General features: G+C 36.0%; 1 protein-coding gene across 1 annotated transcript in view; it reads left to right on the top strand.

Annotated features, from left to right (window-relative positions):
* The window catches only part of AFF3 (ALF transcription elongation factor 3), a 265761-nt gene that overhangs the window by 178002 nt on the left and 68501 nt on the right, over positions 1–19258 (top strand). Inside the window, exon 8 of the mRNA XM_063304958.1 lies at positions 13727–13778. Coding sequence (XP_063161028.1) covers positions 13727–13778 — 52 coding nt within the window. The remainder of the gene's footprint in view (positions 1–13726; positions 13779–19258) is intronic.

Consider the following 19258-nt stretch of genomic DNA (forward strand, 5'->3'; position numbering starts at 1 on the left):
ATTAAGGCAAATTTTAGTGACTTTGCCAGGAAAATGCTATGGAAAATTTTCACAGTGGCCAGCCAGGGGACCTACCTGCTTACTGTTGCCAACCCTAAACATGACTACAAGCTGTCAGACTGCTGATGCAAGGAAAGAGGAAAAGTATGAGCACTTTGCAGATATTTGGGCTCGTATCTGTGCTCAGTCAGGTTTGCTTTTTATCTTTCTCCCCAGCGCTCTCGTTATCTCTTCTGTCACTTCATCATCCTCAGTAAACCAAGGAGCTGGCCAGGACTGATGAAGAAGGAATGGCTGCTCTGGAGGAAGAGCCTAGATTGCCTCCTGCCAGCAGCAGCCAATCTGGCTCTCAGCAGAACTGATCTCTACCAGATCTCTGGGGAATCCCTAAGCACCCTCTAAAATCCATTCAGATTCATAAGGTATCTGAGGCAGACCATCCTAATTGGTCCATTCACCTTTCAGGGCTTTCTGGTTGCAGCCAATCACATCTAAACCTGGAAATGATCTGACCACAGCAATGGACAAAGAAATGTCCTCCTGTCAGCCCCACCAGGTAGACCAGACCAGAAAATCAATTTCACAGGAAGACTAGAACTATTATTGAGAAAGGCTCGAGTAACAGAATCTTGCAAGTCTGATTGTGCTTTGCTTTCCATCCTTCTTTTACCCAGTGAATCAGGAAGGTGTTTGCCTGAGTCATTTCCAAATACTATCTTGCTTCCCAGGACTTAAAGAAGGTTTCAGCCCTCTTTACTGGGTAATGGTTCTTTAATATTTCTGTCAAGGTCATTGCCCCTACTCTCTATACCTCCAGATTCAGATGATCCAACAACTGTTCCAGGTCAAACACAAGGTCCAGTGTGGCTGCTTTTATATGTCAGGCCCAAGATTACTTGGGACAATCCCACAGTTGCCATGGCAGTCATGAAATTGTAAGCCTTCCCAGACGCACTGAACACCCAAAGATGAGGGGACTCCAACACCAACCCTAAGGTCAGATCTAAGAGCTTGGGCAGTCATATAGATTAGAATAGTAATTTAAAAATAATAATATATATCTCAACTACATGTTGAGATATCAGTCTGTATTACACATAACTGTACCATTTAAAAGATGTCTTTAACAAAGTCTTTCTATATGTTTTGTAATATAATTTGCAATGATGCAAAACATACTACAATAATTATAATGATTATATTGGTATAATTATAATTAGTGTAACATGTTTTGTAATACAATCCACAGTGATTTTAAGTTTTGCAGACTAACCTGTTTGCTAGGTATTTTGCTCATTAGAGTTTGTTATTATAAACAGGCTGTTGACTTTTACTTGGCTGATACAAGGACAAAAAGATGTCTAGAAGGCTACCGAAAGATAAGATGATGTAAGTGTTGTACAAAACTTTTAGAAGGCTAGAGAAAAGTAGGGTGGTACAGTACATTTCATTTATTTTGATAACTGTTCCTTTTCCCAAGGTTGCAGATTTAATCAAAATCTCTCTTAAAAATATATACAGGTAGTCTTCATTTAGTGATCACAATTGGGACCAGCAACTCTGTCATTAAGTGAAAAGGTTGCTAAGTGAAACCACAACTGTGCTTACAATCTGACTTCAGCTTTTCTTTGCTTTACAGACCTGCAAAGGTCGTAAATGTGAGGACTGGTCATAAAGTTACTTTTTCATCACCGTTGTAACTACAAATGGTTGCTAAATGAGGTAGTTGTTAAACAAGGACTATCTATATAGCCTAATTCTGAGATTTAAAAGTAATAGGAAATAAATAGGTTTTCTTTCCACCTGTAAATCCCTGTTGTATCTGATAGAATTTAGGATTAGGGCAAAATCTATTTTGTTTATGGAAGCAGCTGTTTTATCTGTGAACTGATGGTAGGGCTCAAAAAATAAACTCTTTGTACTGAAATTTCGGTAATGACCCAGAATGTTTCATAAGATAGAACTGAAACCTTTCCATTTTTTTTTCATGTATGCTACATGTTATTTGTAAAACATTTTGAATCCCCTTTTTCCTTTTCATCCTTTTTAGATGTGCTGGTTTCTGGAAGGCATACTTCAGACTACCCTATTTTGGGAAATGAGCCCATAATTATTAATAGGACTGCAAGAAAAGGTTGCAGTTGTAATGTTTAATGAAAATTGAACGCAAAATCATATTTTCTGCCCTTCTATCTCCAAATATTCTTCAAACGAAATTAGTTTAAAAGATGAATTTAGGCACAAGAAATACTTTTTCAATTCTTTGTGGTATGCCTTTCCTTCTATAGCCATTATCACTTTAAAAATATTCTATAATTTGAAACAGTTGTGAATTAAAAGGCTTGGAAGAATAAAAATGCATGGAACAGAAGGCAAAAGAACAAGGAAATGAATCTTGGCTGGCATTTGTCCAGTTCAAATAAAATAGCACATGGCAAGCAAAAAATAATAAACAAATATTAAGACTGAGATCGTAATTAGAAAAAAATCTGTTTCATAGACTCTTTAAATTGAATTAGATCCAGGATTTTTCACTTGTCTGTTTAGCTTAATGCAGATCTTATTAACAGTTAATGTTCAAGCTTGTTTAGCCATAATTTATTTTCGACTACATTGATGTTTTCTTCTTTTACAATTATTGTTATGGTTGCTTTTTAAAGTTTACTTTTAAATTGTTTTCTATAAGTCAGGTCATGGAAATTTAAAATGTATCTTTTTATAAACTTATTTTATAAACTCATTAATTTTATAGTATCCTATCTTTTAAATTCCAGAAATGCAGGAATTTTTATTTCTTTACCACTATAAAATTAGATCATGCAGTTTGTTTTGTTTTTTTAATGTGTTAAATTATGTCCAGTTCTTGGAGACTGCCTGGACAAGTCCCTGAAATTTTCTTGGCAAGGTTTTTCAGAAGTTGTTTGCCATTGCCTTCTTCCTAGGGCTGAGAGAAAGTGACTGGCCCAAGGTCACCCAGCTGGCTTTGGGCCTAAGGCAGGACTAGAACTCAGTCACTTGGTTTCTCACCTGGTGCCTTCACCACTAGACCAAACATGCAGTTATGAACAGTTAATCATTCCATATTTAAACGTGTTTCATTTAAGGTAATACATTTTTATAGTGCAGGTTACAGCAATACATTGCATCTGTTTTGGAAGTCTTGAATTTAGCTATTTATGTTTAACTGTGATAAAAGATAACTACTTGGATTAGTTAAAATATAGTTGGAAGCAAATATAATAGCCTTTGATTTGATAGGATACAACTGGAGTTTCTTTTCTTCAGGGTAAGAATATTTCCAAATTATAATTATATCTTCATTATTTTTAAAGTGTAGGTCTTGTATTAAACATGAGGATTTATTTGATTTTGGTTCATTTTGCCTTTATGCAGTTCACTTTATAATATCTAAGCATATGTTAATTCTTACACAAAAATCACTGGGGATTAATTGTGCTTAATTTTAATACGTCATATTCATGTTTCTTATGTGATCCTTTGTCTTTTTTCTTTTAATAATATCTTGAGTAAAGAGGCCAGAGATTTAGATGATGAGTATTGTTCTGGAGAGATGTTTAAAAGGATGCATTAAAAACAAGAAAATTGCCCCTAAACAAAACCTTTTTATTATTAATAATGGTAGATGTCTCATTGACATTTCCTGATAAAACAATGCAATTATAAATAACCCATGCAGATATTGTTCTGTTATTATGAAGTACCTAGACGGAAAGAAGGTCAGAATTCAGGTGCTCTGATTTATATTTAGTTCAAGATAGGAAAGTAGGTGCATAGCAATGTTTTATAGGATTGAATCCAACTAGTGAGAACTTTCTTGCTAAATAATTGCTAACATTTTAGCAATTTAGTTCCTTTTGTTAAAGATTAATTGATAGTTTAACAAATTCAAGACCTATACATAAAGGAACTACAAACTAAACATCTTTCATTCTTATGTTAACCAGTTCAAAATGTGGCCATTTTTCAGTAAATGGTGTATTAACAAAATATTGTAATAGGTAACTCTTTTATTGTTGTTTTGATTTATTCCCCATCTTATCCATAGTAAAGCTATGGAGGGAACTAAAACTTAGATTCCCAAACTACTTGTCCCAAGTGAGATTAATTTCTGAATAGACATGCATAGGATCAGGGTTTTATAGATCTCACATAGAAAAAGATTACTCTTAAATGAAGTACTTTTCATATTTAATTAAATTTTAATTGTTATACTGTCATTTGAACTGTTTTAGCACCTTATTAACTCTTCATTAGTCTGTTTGATTAATAATAACACTGCTATATGGCCATACGGTCATCAGATAGATCTTCAAAATAGATCTGAAAATGGTCTTAGATAGCACTGCACTTCTCAAAGAAATTGTCACTTCATTATGCTATAATAAAGCAAAGCACAGGGATAGATAAATGTGTCAATTTTACTTTCGCCCAGTTTCTACAATCTTGTCTCTAGTTCCTGAAGTGAAAAATCTGCAACTATTGGAAAAACATATTTTTGAATGAAAAATGAATGGAACAAAATTCTTATCCACTTGAGGATCAAATTTAATAGGCATAGCTATTTGTAACTCCAACCTAATGATGTATCATTTATTAATTATTGGTATTGGTATGTAAATAATTTGTCACTTTTTTAAACATAAAGGATACCTATCTATCTATCTATCTATCTATCTATCTATCTATCTATCTATCAAATTTGTCACGGCCCATCTCCTCCCACTGGAGGGACTCTGGGCGGTTTACAACAGAATGCGGTGGCATGCACAGTTTTGGGCATGCCTTGGTTTGCCCATATTACATCACTACTACATGAGCTGCACTGGGTTCCAGTTTCTTTCCAGGTGTAATTCAAGGTGCAGGTTCAGCTTTAAAGCTCTGCATGGCATGGGCCAGGTTATCTGCAGGATCGCCTCTCCCTGAGGATATCTACCCGCTCCATCAGGCTGGGTAGTGTGGGTGCATTCCAGGTCCCTGCTCTCAAACATTATCATCTAGCAGGACGTAGTAAGTACACCTTCTCAGTAGAGGCCCCCACCCTGTGGAATACTTGACATCCAAAAAGCTCCTACCCTGCTAGCCTTCCAGAAGGCCTTACACAGCTGGCTTTTCTCCCAGATGTTGGAATAGGTTGAGGTTGGAGTCCAGTGGTTGTGGGTTTTTATGTATGGGAGTGTTAGATTAGAGCAGTGATTCCTAATTTTTTTTCTCTCAGGACCCCTTCCCAACTTTAAAAATTATGGAGGACCCCAAAAGAGCTTTTGTTTGAATGGGTTATATTTATTGATATTTACTGTATTAAAAATTAAAATTGATGCATTCTCTGCCTCTGCTTCTCATGATTGTTTGATCAGATTTTAATATTGTATTATTTGTCAACAAAGGCTGGCAAATAATTTTGATTTGAGGACCCCTGAGAGGGTCTTGGGGGACCCCCAGGCTTCCTTTGACCACGCTTTAAGAAACACTGGTTTAGAGCATCAGGAGTAGTTCTTTTGTTCACATGTTGGTTGGTTGGTTGGTTGGTTGGTTGGTATGTATGTATGTATGTATGTATGTATTTATTTCTGTTGCTGTGAGCCTTAAGATGGGTAGCCATATAAGTCTCATAAATATTGAAATGGCATAGAAAACAGGTGATTTTTTTCACCCTGTTATAAAACAGTACTAAATGGATTTCTGCCAGAAGCAACTAAACAAATAATTGAAGAGGGAAAATAGAGTAATCAGAACACACCGCAGCCTCTTCAGGCTGGGGTTAAGTCTTAAGCTAATTAAAACTGTCCTAGACTCACACAACCCATTGCTGATCATGTATTTAAATTATTTTTACTGACTTTTACAAAAAGACAAGGCTGTGTATCCTTCACTTATTTATTCAAAATATATGCTGAATATATATTAAGGGAAGCTGGATCAGAAGATGACACTATGCTGATGGCACTACTATGATCGCCAAAATGCAAAGGATCTGCAAGCTCTAGTAATAAAAGCAAGGAGCACAGTGAAAAAATGGGACTAAAATAATATATAAAGACAAAACTAATGACAATAGGTATAATAACCAGCCTTAGAATTGACAAGGAAGATATTGAAATGGTTCATAGCTTCTGCCTTTTAGGATCAACTATCAACAGTAAAGGACCAGCAGTCAAGAAATATACTGCAGACCAGCACTTGGTAGAGCAGCCAAAGGTCTTTGGAAAAGATACTTCGATACCAGAAAAGTGCAGGCAGTGGTATTCCCTGTGATGCTTTAACTCGCTCAGAGTCCCTCTGGGAGGAGATGGGTGGTAACAAATTTGATTGATAAGTAAATAGATAAATAAATAAATGCTTTATAAAAGTGAACGTTGGATTTTGAAGAAGCAGGATGGAAAGAGTATTGACAGTGTTGGAGAAACCTTCTGAGAACACTATGGACAGACAAAAAACAAACAAATGGATCATCAAACAAATCAACCTAGAGTTTTCACTTGAGGCATAAATGACCAGGCTCAAATTACCATATTTCAGACATGTTATGTGAAGGCCTAGCTCTCTGGTGAAGGCTCTAATGCTGGGAATGATGGAAGGAAAGAGAAGAAGAGGACAACCAGTAGCAAGATGGATGAACTCAGTTGCAGTGGCAATGGGTACACCATTGGAAAACCAGGTTAGAGACAAATTGTCATGGAGAAAATCAATCTATGTGTTTCTTAAGAGTCAACACCGACTTAATGGCACATAGAGCCAGTTTGGTCTAGTGGTTAAGGCAACGGGCTAGAAACCAGGAGTCTGTGAGTTTTAGTCCACGCAAAAGCCGGCTGGGTGACCTTGGGCCAGTCCCTCTCTCTCAGCCCAACCCATCTCACAGGGTTGTTGTTGTGGGGAAAATAGGAGGAGGAAGGAGCGTTAGGGATGCTCCACTGCCTTGAGTTATTTATAAAAATAATAAAGGCGGGATAAAAAATAAATAAATAGTCTATTATGCCTCAGCTGCTAGTCTCCTTCTTTTTCATCTATGACTGCTCATCTATCTCATTCTGTCTTAATCTTCCTTCTGCTGCTGTATTAGGAATTACATGTCCAGAGTTGTACCGAGCTAGCCATTTCCTCTTTACCTTTTTGATGCCTTTGTTAACTTATACCCAAACTGCATGTAATGTTAATAATGTTCCTGTTAATGTACTGTACTTTTTTTTTTTTTACATGTAATCAAATAAACTTGCAAACTGGCTATTTCTTTGGTCATATGGAGCTTTTTCAGATGATAACCTTTATAATGAATACTTCCTCATTTTGTCCAAAGAAATTAGTTATAGAAGAAAAAGAGCTTATTCAAAAGCATACAAACTTCCATCTTAGTTTTTCCTTTGTATATAGACAATTATGTTAAAATAGAACAGCCAACCAATAAATGTGAGTATTTTGCAGAATCAGTTTCTTGCTTTAAATGCCATTTAATTAGTTTGTTCATTATAGTCTCTCTACACAATAAGTATAAAATTACTTCTGAAATGAGGTAATTAATTTTTTGTTTATAGAAAAAAGCAAGAAACTTAAATAGTTCATTCATAGTAACCTCAGGGCTGAGGATGGAAAAGTCCAATTACATTTTTTTAAGCGTTCAGTACATAAATGAGCTGAGCAGATGGTAGCGCCTAGCCCACTAGCTGATTTAGAAAAAGCTAAGCAGTATTGGATCAGGTCTGAACTTATATGGGAGATCACCAGGAAATGCCAGGATTTTAGTCAGACTGGGAGGTTAAAAGAAACCCTAGGAAGAAGAGAATAGCAAACCATTTCCACATTTTTGCAAAGAAAACAATATGGATATGCCCCTGTTGTCACCAGGCACCAAGAGCAATTCACATAATAGTCTAATAAAACTGAATTAAACTGGTATACTTGATCAAATTGGTTTTTAATCAGGATTTTCAGCGCAGTTTGAAATTGATTAAATGCCCTACTCAAATTTGAATGGGGAAGGGAAGATCAATTCTGCATTATGATAAGGGAAGATAAATGATTGGATGCTGATAGTCTTTTAGCCATGGTTAAAAGATTAGAAATGTTACATTTTCGAAGAAGTCGTTAGCAAAAGGAAGCTGAAGATTCTTCCCTGTATTTGGATGTGTTTTGAATCCCTAGTTTTTTCTGCCACAAAAGTATCTCAAGAGTTTGATGGAATATATCCTATGGTAGAGAATTTACCAGCAAGTTTACTTAAAGCAGTCCAACTCTTTTGCATGTTTATTTAGAAGTAAGTCCCACTATAATCAATAGGGCTTACTGTCAGGAAATTAAATATAAGATTGTAATTTAAAATAGTTAAGGACTTCCACAAGCTTTGGGTTGGGATTATTTCCATCCCATGGGAACTCTTCTGTAGCAGCTCGCAAGAAGCCTTTTTAATTAAGTAAGACTATATATACTTCAGGCATCAGCAACCTGCATGGCAGCCCAGCCCCCAACTCTTGAAAATCTCCAAAACAGACTGAGATTGTAGCCAAGCAAAGGCTATCTCCTATATAGCCATCAGAGGTTCCCCCCCCCCAAAATTCATTAAAATGCACTCTGCAGCCCCAAAGACTTCCTCATCCCTAATTTACATTATTGATATTTAACAACATTGATAATTATCACCAGACCATAAAAACAGACAAACTCTGATAATATTTGGAAGTTTTGAGTATTGCATCTTTCAGAGTAACGCTGTTTCAGGCAGGTGCGGACAGGGTCAAAATGTTGAGTGTGCCCAGGCTATCAGTGTCCACTGTTTGTGTGTGGTGTGTGTGTACTTGCATATACACATAAACAAATACAGATATGGGGGGAGTGTGTTGTGGGGAGGGAGGGGAAACAATCACTTACAGATAATGACCAATAGTTAGGTGTGATGCAAACTTTCCTTCATTCATAAACTCATGTAACACCCGTAGTGTGATAAGAAACTTTATTCTCCAATTCTATTCTTAGGCCGTATGCTGGATTCATGAGTAAGAGCACCAGGCAAGTCCATTAGGACTTCAACATTTTTTTCTCCTGCCATCAATCATGAGTTTAGACCAGACCAGTGCCCACTTAGAGTATCCACCCAGTTAAATTAAAAAACAGGTCAGCACAGTTATTCTGCTTCCCTGAAATCATCCAGTACGACACAGAAGGAAAAAACAATACATAACATCCTTGTGTCACCAACAGTTGAAGCATGTCACAGTAATCTATAGCCTGTTATGAATAATGAATGGCATTTTCTTTTTACAGGCCTTTGAATGATAAACCTGTAATTGCATACAGTCAGCTACCATACTTTAAAGGATATGCTACAGTGGCCCAGATTCAGGAATCAAACCCTCTCTGATCCAACTACCAGCCCTGTTCCCATATTGTGGTAACAACACCTAGACTATCAGAGGACCATACATCTTCTTATTCAGCAATACTTTACTTATTGGTAAACAAAGTAACTCAGAAACAGCAAAAAGCAACACTCCCAAATATTCTGTCACTGACTTCAAAGTGGTCATTCTTAAGAGAATTAATTCTATTGGAAAACAGCCCATAACCATCTCTCTGCCAATCCCTGTGTGTATATGTGTGGCTATATTAACATCATATTCTGTTCTAATAAAATAGTTTTGAAAATCTTAAGGTGATTCAGGATTTTTTGTGGAATTGATTGTATCAAGCCTATCTTAAGTTTCTTCAATAGACTGTAATTTACTGTTTCCACTAAGCATCAACTCCTCCTATTTTCAGAAGACTGCATGGTTCTGTCTCGTTCCATCTTTTGACGTTGGACTTTTCATTCACCTGTCTTTGTTTAGTACCCTTTTTCTTGTGAGCGCATCATTTGCTACAGTTCCACTCAGCCATACCCATATTCAGATGTTTTCTTTGTAAGTCAGGGGTAGGTAGGCAATGTTTTTGTGCTGGAAGCACATTTGGAATTGTGAGAACGTATGGTGAGCACGCTCGTAAAATGGTACCATAGTAATCTTACCTATTCACAGAATGGCAACCATGGTGGGCATGGCCAGTCACCGAATACCCATTCACCAGAAGGTGAACTAGCCCCATCTCCAGAATGCTTTTATTATCCCCAAAGAAATTCCGTGGGACCAAAAACTATTACTGTAAGTAAATATGATGCTAGAGATTAGTACTTTGCTTTGCAGCATGTGAGGAACTCTGTAAGTTAAAATAATATTTTAAAAATCAGGTTGGCCAAAGAATCTGGTGGGCCCCAGCAGAGGAATCTTAGGGAACTGGTACTCACAGGTACCAAGTTGTCTATTCCTGCTCTAAGGACATACGTAATGCAAACTTTCTCAAAGATCCATTTCTCATACTGATTATCTAGCACTTTCTTCAGTTTTATCTCTGTTCATAAAGGCTATGACTTATTCAAGCAATCATATAATCTCAGTTCTTTGACCCTATTTATTATAAACAGCCATGAGAGTTTAATCATAAATAAATATTATACTCTCAATTTTTAGCTCTATTTCTTTACTTGGCCAAAGGGTACTTTCTCCAACCTTTCTAGATGTATTCAGTCGAAATTTCTATGTTCCAAAACCAGCATGGCCATTTAGATGAAGGCAACTTGGTATAGAGTCTTTAGAGTAAACAAGAAATCTATCTAAAATAATAAAGTCTACCCTGAACACTGTAAATGATTAACAAAATTTCAGGTAACTGTTTTCATTTCTGTTAACTTTGCCATATTCAAGGTATTATCAAGCCATGATAATATTTAAGAATATTTATTATTCTGAAAAAAGAAAAAAGGATAAAGCTCTAAAGTAACTTTGAAAAGCACTGAACTTCTGCAAGTTTGGCCAGCAATCTGGAGAGTGTAAACACCAATGAAATTTATGATACAGTTTGGCACATTGAGCAAAGCAGTAGGCTGTTTATGTTTCCCCATTGCTTTTCCAGTTTTAAAATTAAGTAATATTTTCAAAAGATCACAAGAAATTAAAGATGGATAAGCTTACCAAAATAACTATTCATCATTACCAGTAGAAATTAAGTTAATGGAATTAAAGAGGGAAAATGTGAACCGGTGAATTAAATAGTTCTGTGAAATTCTTTATTGCTTAAGGCTCTTTCCTCCAATGGTAAGTGATTAGTCTTACAGTTTTTGCAAGAACTTTGGGGGAATATTTAGATTGATGCCAAAAATAAGTTTCTGGTGAATGACAACAGTTCCTTTGTGGCAATATTTGTTGTCATTTCTGTGTTGCTTTTTTAGTCTTTGGATTTTTGTACTCTTTGGATTGGAAGAAGATGAGTGTGGCTTTAAAATTGGAGAAAGGAACATCAATAATGTGCTGCTGACACTACTCTGATAGCCAAAAATGCAAAGGATCTGCAAACTCTAGTAATAAAAGTCAGGGAACACTGCAAAAAAATGGGACTAAAATTAAATGTAAAAAGACCAAACTAATGACAACAGGTACAACAACCAGGATTAGAACTGACAGTGAAGATATTGATGTGGAGGATAGCTTCTGCCTTTAGGGATCAACCATCAACAGTAAAGGCACCAGCAGTCAAAAAAAAAGCCACAGACTAGCACTTGGTAGAGCAGCCATGAAGGCCTTGCTGGGATGTGTCTATACCTACCTACCCAGAGTTCTGACTCAAGGAACAAATGACTATGCTCAAATTATCATACTTTGGACATACTATACAGTACATATTATGCAAAGACCTAGCTCTTTGGGAATGCTGGAAAAGATGGAAAAAACAGAAGGGGACAACCAGCAGCAAAATGGATGGATTCAGTTGCAGTGGCATTGGGTGCATTGTTGGAAGACCTGAAGGATCAGGTTAGGGACAAATTATCATGGAAAATGTCTATCTTTGTGATCCCTAAGAGTCAACAACGACTTGGTGGCACATAATCATCAACCATCTCACATAACCAACTTTGTATAGAATAATTCATGTGTATGTGGAAATGGAATGCTTTTGTGTGGTATGTCATAGAATAGAAAACCAATAAGTAGGCAGGGCTTATTGGTTGAATTGCTGAATAGCAGATCTACATGGTAAAAAAAATCGTTGCAGGTTCTTCTTTTCTAATATCATTTTGGTGAAACAACACCTATTTCAGTAAAGATCTGAGAGGCTTTCTTAATCTTTTGATTTCCTATTTAATTTTGGCAATCATCTAAGTTCTTTAAAATTTATAAGAATAAGCAATATGATTTAAGAACATGTAATAAAGTCCATTTAAACAGAAAAAATGTACATTAGCTTTCTAGTCTATAAAACTATTTTGGTGATAGAGATATCATAACCAAGTTTAAAATAACAGTTCTGTTGATATGGTGTTGACAGATTTTTCTAAATGAAATGCATGCTTTGAATATAGATATTCATTAGGCAAAGTTGACCATCTGTTACATGATGGGGAAAGGAAAATAGCAGTAAATTTCACTTCATTAACACAGACTGAAACATGTGTCTACCCATTATTCATGAAGTATTTATGCTTTACAGTTTAGATATCTTTTCTTAATATGATAAAAGAATGCAATTTGGTTTTAACAGTCCCAAAAGATCAATCTTAATGTGTATGTATCAGAGGGTTTTCTTTTGATGGCGCTTCCATTAGATGATTCCTTTGACGCTAAAACTCTGGAAATTTCCCCATCAATATGTATTGATGATAGCTGATTTAAGTGAAAATTGGAATACATGCAAACATGATTAAATATCACGAAAACATTGGGGTCCCATGTAAAGATTTTTTAATTAGCTTTTTTTCCTGTAGATCCAGGATAATATATATTCACAGGAGACTGTACATCCCGTTCTATAAATAGAATAAAACTGTTTCTGTGATTTTTTTTTCCTTTTTATAGAATAGATTTTGAAGCATGCCTGAATGATGTAAGACTCATATTAGGTAAACAAGTAAATTATTATGTTTATACTAGGAACTTTTCCAAGATGCATTTCAGATTCACTTCCTGCCAGTCTGAGTGAAGTCAGTACCCTATAAGAGGCAGAGTTCACAATGTCATGTACTACTGTTAATAATTCAGATTCCACTTATGATAATGATATTGATTATCACCTAATTGCTTGCAAACAATGTAATCTACATGCAGTGACCATGATACTGGTCATTGGCCAATAATACACTACTCAGAGCCATTTTGCATACAGCAACATAGACGTAATAAAAATAATAAAATATCGGAACTTTGGAGCTCTGATATCAAAGGCTACTAGTAATAAAGTTATATGGAAATTTCAGGTTTAGAGCATGCCTTTGAATAATAGCTGCTAAAATCAAGGATAGAAAAAAATGGCCTTCATGCTCTGCATTATTTGTTAAGCTAATCCAACATTTTCAGGTTCCCATGTGCTGCTGTGAAAAAAAAAAGGTACTGCTGCTTAAAAGTTGCATTAATTTTAATAAGTAAATTCCTTAAAACAATGACATCTTTGTTCAGGTTTGCACAGTCATGCTACTTTAATGAGTAAAAAGAGGTGCTCTGCTTGCATGAAGTCAAAAGCACTTCTTCCAGATAAAACGTGTACAGCCGTAATGGGAAATAGGACACTGGACCAGTTGAGTTTTGCCCTGAACCAATTGAAGCTTTAGTAATGACTCACAGTGAAGAAATATCTATGGTTTAAATGACATCTGAATTGTTACACTGAATTCCAATGTAGATCTGTTGTTGTTTTCTAGAATGCTAGAAGATGACCTCAAGTTGAGTAGTGATGAAGAGGAGAATGACCAGGTAAGAAATCTGAAATTTGTTCATATTTTTTTTGATTTGTTAGTTCATTAGATTTATATGCTGACTTTTTTCAAGGAGCTCCAGATGATGTTCCTATCTCTAATGTATGGTTAATGTATAATTATGGTTGCACACATAATGTTAAACCATAACCCATGGTTATTAACTACAGGGACTAAATTCACAGAACATGGAAATTTCACATCCAGACAAACCACATTACAATTTAATGCTATATATGAACTCAACTATATGGAATTAGTCATAATAGAGGAAAACAGAATTGGGGTGCTCAGTTTGTAGTAATTACATCATCAGTACAAGTTTGCAGCTCCTTCATTTTTATTGTATAAATGTATTTTCCCTTAATTAATATCATTCATCCTGTAAACATTATTATTTTAATTTCATAAGCAATGATCAGAAGATCTAATGTGTGAAAAGAAATGTTCGTATTTTACAACCATGAGTTTGTAGGCAGAATTTTCTTTCCCCTGTGTTGCAGCAAGATTTGCCACTGAGGCTTTGTGGCAGTGAAAATTTATTACCCACAGAGTTAATCAATCTGCATTCAGCAGCTTAAACAGATTAAATAGGACCCTTCTGCTTGTCTGGAATATGTAACCAAAGTTCATTCGGTCTGTTTTCCTCTCCAACTCCTAAGAATCATAAAAGGCAATACGCTGGTGTGCACTTTTGACTTGTGCCAAAGAAATGTTGAAATTGTATAAATAGAAGCTAAAGAAGCAACCATGAGACATCCTTTGAGACCTGCCTCCAAACTGGAACTCTGGCTGTGCGGGAAAGAAAAAGCACTGGATGCTTTAGATAGTAAGACAGAGAAGGTGTAGCAAGTTCTTTGAAAATGTTACAATATATCAATAAAATTATGTTTAAGACAAAAGAAAATGTTACAATATATCCTTCAAGATTGTAAAATTGCTAATAATTATACTATGTATTATGTATCTGTCCTGAAATACTACACATCTTTTTAGATATTAACATATTATGTTATATTATTAACATATTATTAATGTAATATTTAGATATTAACATGAATGAATATACACATATGCATGCACGCACTACAGGTAATCCTTGTTTAGCGACCACAATTGGGACCAACAACTCGATTGTTAAGTGAAGTAGTCACTTAGTGAAACTGCAACTGTGCTTATGATGTTACTTCAGCTTTCCTTTGCTTTACTGACCTGTGAAAGTTGTAAATGTGAGGACTGGTCATAAAGTTACATTTTCATCACCATCATAACTGCAAATGGTTGCTAAATGAGGCAGCCACTAAACGAGGACTACCTGTAATGTCATATTAGAATATACAAGAGCAACCGTGGGGGATAGGGGAGAGGCAGATAACAGCATGTGCATCATCACAACAGTATATACTGTAAATGATACAAGTTACATACTTGTATCAGATGTCATGGTACAATTACTTAATTGGGTCATTTGTGCTATCATGTCATGATGCACACACCATTATTTTGACATGATTGAATAAATAAGGGAAAATATACAGAATGATCCTCAATTTACTTCTTTGTTTTTAACTTAAATAATAGCTGGTAAGGGAGCTAGTTTAATTCTTTTCCATTCTATTATGTCTGTAATTAAAATTCCTATATGCTCCTGATGCCAGTCTTTTATCTGGTACTGAGTGTGGCTATTGTTATATGGCAGCTTCAAGCCAAATTGTTCGGGTGAAGGCATTTGTTGGAGGAAAGAGCTTAAACCATATTTTGCATGTTCCAGCATCCTGATCCTGTTCACATCGTACACAGACACCCTGCTTTTTTGAGATAAAAACAGAATTATTCAATCTCAAATCACTCATTAAACATTAAACATACCTTAAGTCATATTTCCAGGCTTCATAAATGCATCAGAAATAGTGGGTATTAAACCAATATCATTAACACCTTCTTTAAAAGGATGTTGAGGAAAAAATTAGCAAGCCATATTAAAGTGGCCCCTTCGCCTAAGGTTTAGCCTTCCCTAAGGACATATTATCTGATAAAATTCCCAAGGTGAAACATTTAAAATCTCAACATTTCAAAGCCAGATTAGCTATGACAGCTTTCATTAATAGAGCCTTAGATGCAGTGCATCTAAAATTGGCTAACAAGATTTTAATAGAAGATGAAGTTTAATGATCACATTTAATGATCTCAGCAGCCACTGCCCTTTGCAGCAGATGCTCATTACTTTTAAAAGCTCTCTTCTGTGGCTATTGCTGCATGGCTGTGCCCCAAAGAAATAGTGCAGATATAAGCTCTGTAGCACTGTGTGTATAACACAAAGAGCCTTGATTTGAATGTGTGTAATTGAGAGAAGGTCAAGTGCATATTCTGCAGGAATGACATTGAGCATTCTGTGCTTATCATAAATTATGCCAAATAAGCACTTGTGCAGTGCTGAGAAGGGGATGCCAAGATAAAGGCAAGAGGAGAGGATAACTTGGAAATTTCACAAGCTCATGAATCTCCCCACACACTGTACCCAACTAAACAGCTCTTGTTCAGTAAGTTTATTTTGCTTGGGCTCCTGAAGCAAGTGGCAGGTAGGAAAGAGGAAGCAAAGAAGCAGCGATTCAAGGAAAGGTGTTCTGTTCTTCCGTGACTGCATAACCAACCTGCACAGGACATTCTCCTTCTAATGCCTCCTCTCCCTGATCAATGCCTGAGCTTCTTCTTATAAGGAAGGAAAGGAAGCATCGCCCAAGTATTCTTCTTCAGTAAGCAAACAGCAATGCATGCCAACATTAGCAGCCCAAGTCAAGTAAGGTTCAAAGTGTGAAGCTAGTTGCACAAACACTTGCGTTCTTCTCTCACATGCTGTATGCAAGCTCTCATTGGTTTTTTAATCAACTCAGACTTTAATTTAGATTGAAGTATGTAAGTTGATTACAGCTGTTACACCATTGATTCTGTAAAAATGTATATGGATTCCTGTTGCATACCCTAATTGTTGTGGACACATTTTCTTTTTTCCCTTTTGTTCTTCAAAATCAAAAGGAAATCTCCTTAACACAGGGAAATCTCTAACAGATGTATTGGTTTTGCTGCCATCACCAACTCCTTCTCTGATTTGGGAATTCTGTGTTTCTCTCCTCTGTTTCTTAATATATATGAGGTAACGTGGCTAGGTAGAACATGGGGAGGAAATAGAACAGCACAGTCCCTTTTGTTAATTTTGTTAAAAGAAGCATTGAATCCATTTTCATTACAAAACTTAAAATGGATGGTAAACAGGTTCTCTTAAAAGTACAGTTCATGTTAATATCTTTAGGGTATTCTCTTAGCCCTCATAACTAGACAACTTCTAGTAACTTACATTTTACAACATATTTGTAAATTGTTACTCCTTGGCTTCTCTGGCAATAAATATATATTCCTAACCCTGTCACTCTGACATTGAAACAGTTCCCTAGGCTAGGACTCTAGCGTTTCTTAAACTTGTTCTTCTATCCATACTTTCCAATCCCTCAACATTTTCTTTATTTTTTCACCTCAGAGGAGGTGTCTTATATACCATTCTTTGAGTGACATTTCTAATACCAATCACCACAATTCTGTAATTCCTTCTATTTCCAGTGATCAGTCTGTGAATGCTAATGCTTGTGTAGTTAAAATAATATAGCTCACCCACAAGAACATAGCAGGAATGTTAATGGTAGGAATAGCCTGTGGATGGAATCACAGACATAACCCAGTAAGGACTATAAAATGCTGAATATTAAAAACGAATGAAGAGGTTGTAGAATTGAATGAAAAATCACAAATGATAACATGACTACAACATGCTTTTACAGCCAATTTTCAGGGTTTTTTTTTAAAGCTGTGGATTACCATCTAAATAAAAAAGCTTGCAATTCCTCATCCCCCTTTCACTAATGCCTTGATGTTGCTTACCTTTTGACTGGAAGAACAGACATCAGCATAGCTCAAGAGAGGCGGGCAAGAATTTGATTAATCTCTGAGCCTTCTGCTCCCTCCAGATATGCCCCAATGTTCTTTTTTTTGAACCAGCTGATGTTAGATTGGCCAAGAAATGCTACAGAAAGAGATTTGGGCAACGGGTTTTAGGTGAAGTATTTAATTCAGTAGTTCCTTATATGCAATATTAATATCCTATGGTAGTCTCTTTACATTCTGGAGGGAAATGTGTCAGTACTTATAAAGTCAATCTGATAACAGAGTCCAAGAGATTTGCAAAAATGAGGAAAACTCAAGGAAGAAACCCAAAGGGCTTTTAAAAACACAGTAGGCACAGACTATATGTGCTGCCCCCCACCTAATTCTGAAGCACCTAAATTGGACTCATACAGGGGCAGAAGAAACATTGACTATTGACCTGCCCAAGGGCAGTGGCTTCTTCCCCATCACAAAAGTAAAAAACAAAAAAATTGAAGGTAGCCTGAGTGCCTAGCACAGTGTTTCTCAACCTTGGCAACTTTAAGCTGTGTGGACTTCAACTCCCAGAATTCCAGCACAGCTTAAAGTTGCCAAGGTTGAAAAAACTGGCCTAGCTTGTAGATTTTGACTTTCTCCTGATGGCATGGAGAAGGAAGATGTGGCTTCCTTGTTGATTGGGCTCAGAGTCCCAGGATCTTGGAAGGCAAGCAGAAAGATTATCTGCTTTGGAAGTGAAAGCCATGGTGGAGTGGGGGCTTATTCTTCCAGCTGGAGGAGAACAGCCAGCTTGACCAGAGGCTATCTACAAAGAAATGTCATATTGCAGTAGCTCAAAACTTCCAGGCCCTGGCTAAAATCTGCAAAACAGCCACTGATAATATACTGGTTCCAGTGAAGCTACCAAAATGATAGGAAACACAATTTATTGCCCAAATTAAAATCAAGCTATTCAGTATTGTGAAGCAAATAATTAACACTTGTAATGCTTGGGTATACATTGGTCTACAGATAATGTTATCATGATGTCATATGTTTTATCTCCAGTGTTGAGCATACTGCATTCAGTTTAGGAAATCACCAAGCATTTCCCAGTCATTGTAATAATAAATTATCCTCAGAATGTTTTCCTTGCTGGGACTAGAACTTTAATACTTTTGGAAAATTTTAGACTGAGGAAAGCTGGGATAAAACAAGAATATAAGACAGGGTGACAAAATTAACACTTCTGTTAGTGTTAATCCAGGAGAGCTAAGACTGACTGTGTGGGCAGAAAAATAATATGGTAGTATGAAACTTACAGCAGAAATAAAGTAATATTGCACTGGAGTTCAGTGATTATCTGAATTTTCTTTAGACTAAGGGCTTTTGATCTAGAAATGGTGACAGCAGATTTTGCTGCTATTCCACTTGCTTAACCTTTATACAACCATTTATCTACATTAATCTGCAGGCAGTAATTGTGATGTCATATCTGAAATAATATTTCCTATCTCTCATTTTTTTACATCTTACTTGTTGAAGGGATTTTTTCCTTTCCTTAACTGA

Source organism: Candoia aspera, chromosome 5, assembly GCF_035149785.1.
Source record: "Candoia aspera isolate rCanAsp1 chromosome 5, rCanAsp1.hap2, whole genome shotgun sequence".
NCBI classification, from domain to species: domain Eukaryota; kingdom Metazoa; phylum Chordata; class Lepidosauria; order Squamata; family Boidae; genus Candoia; species Candoia aspera.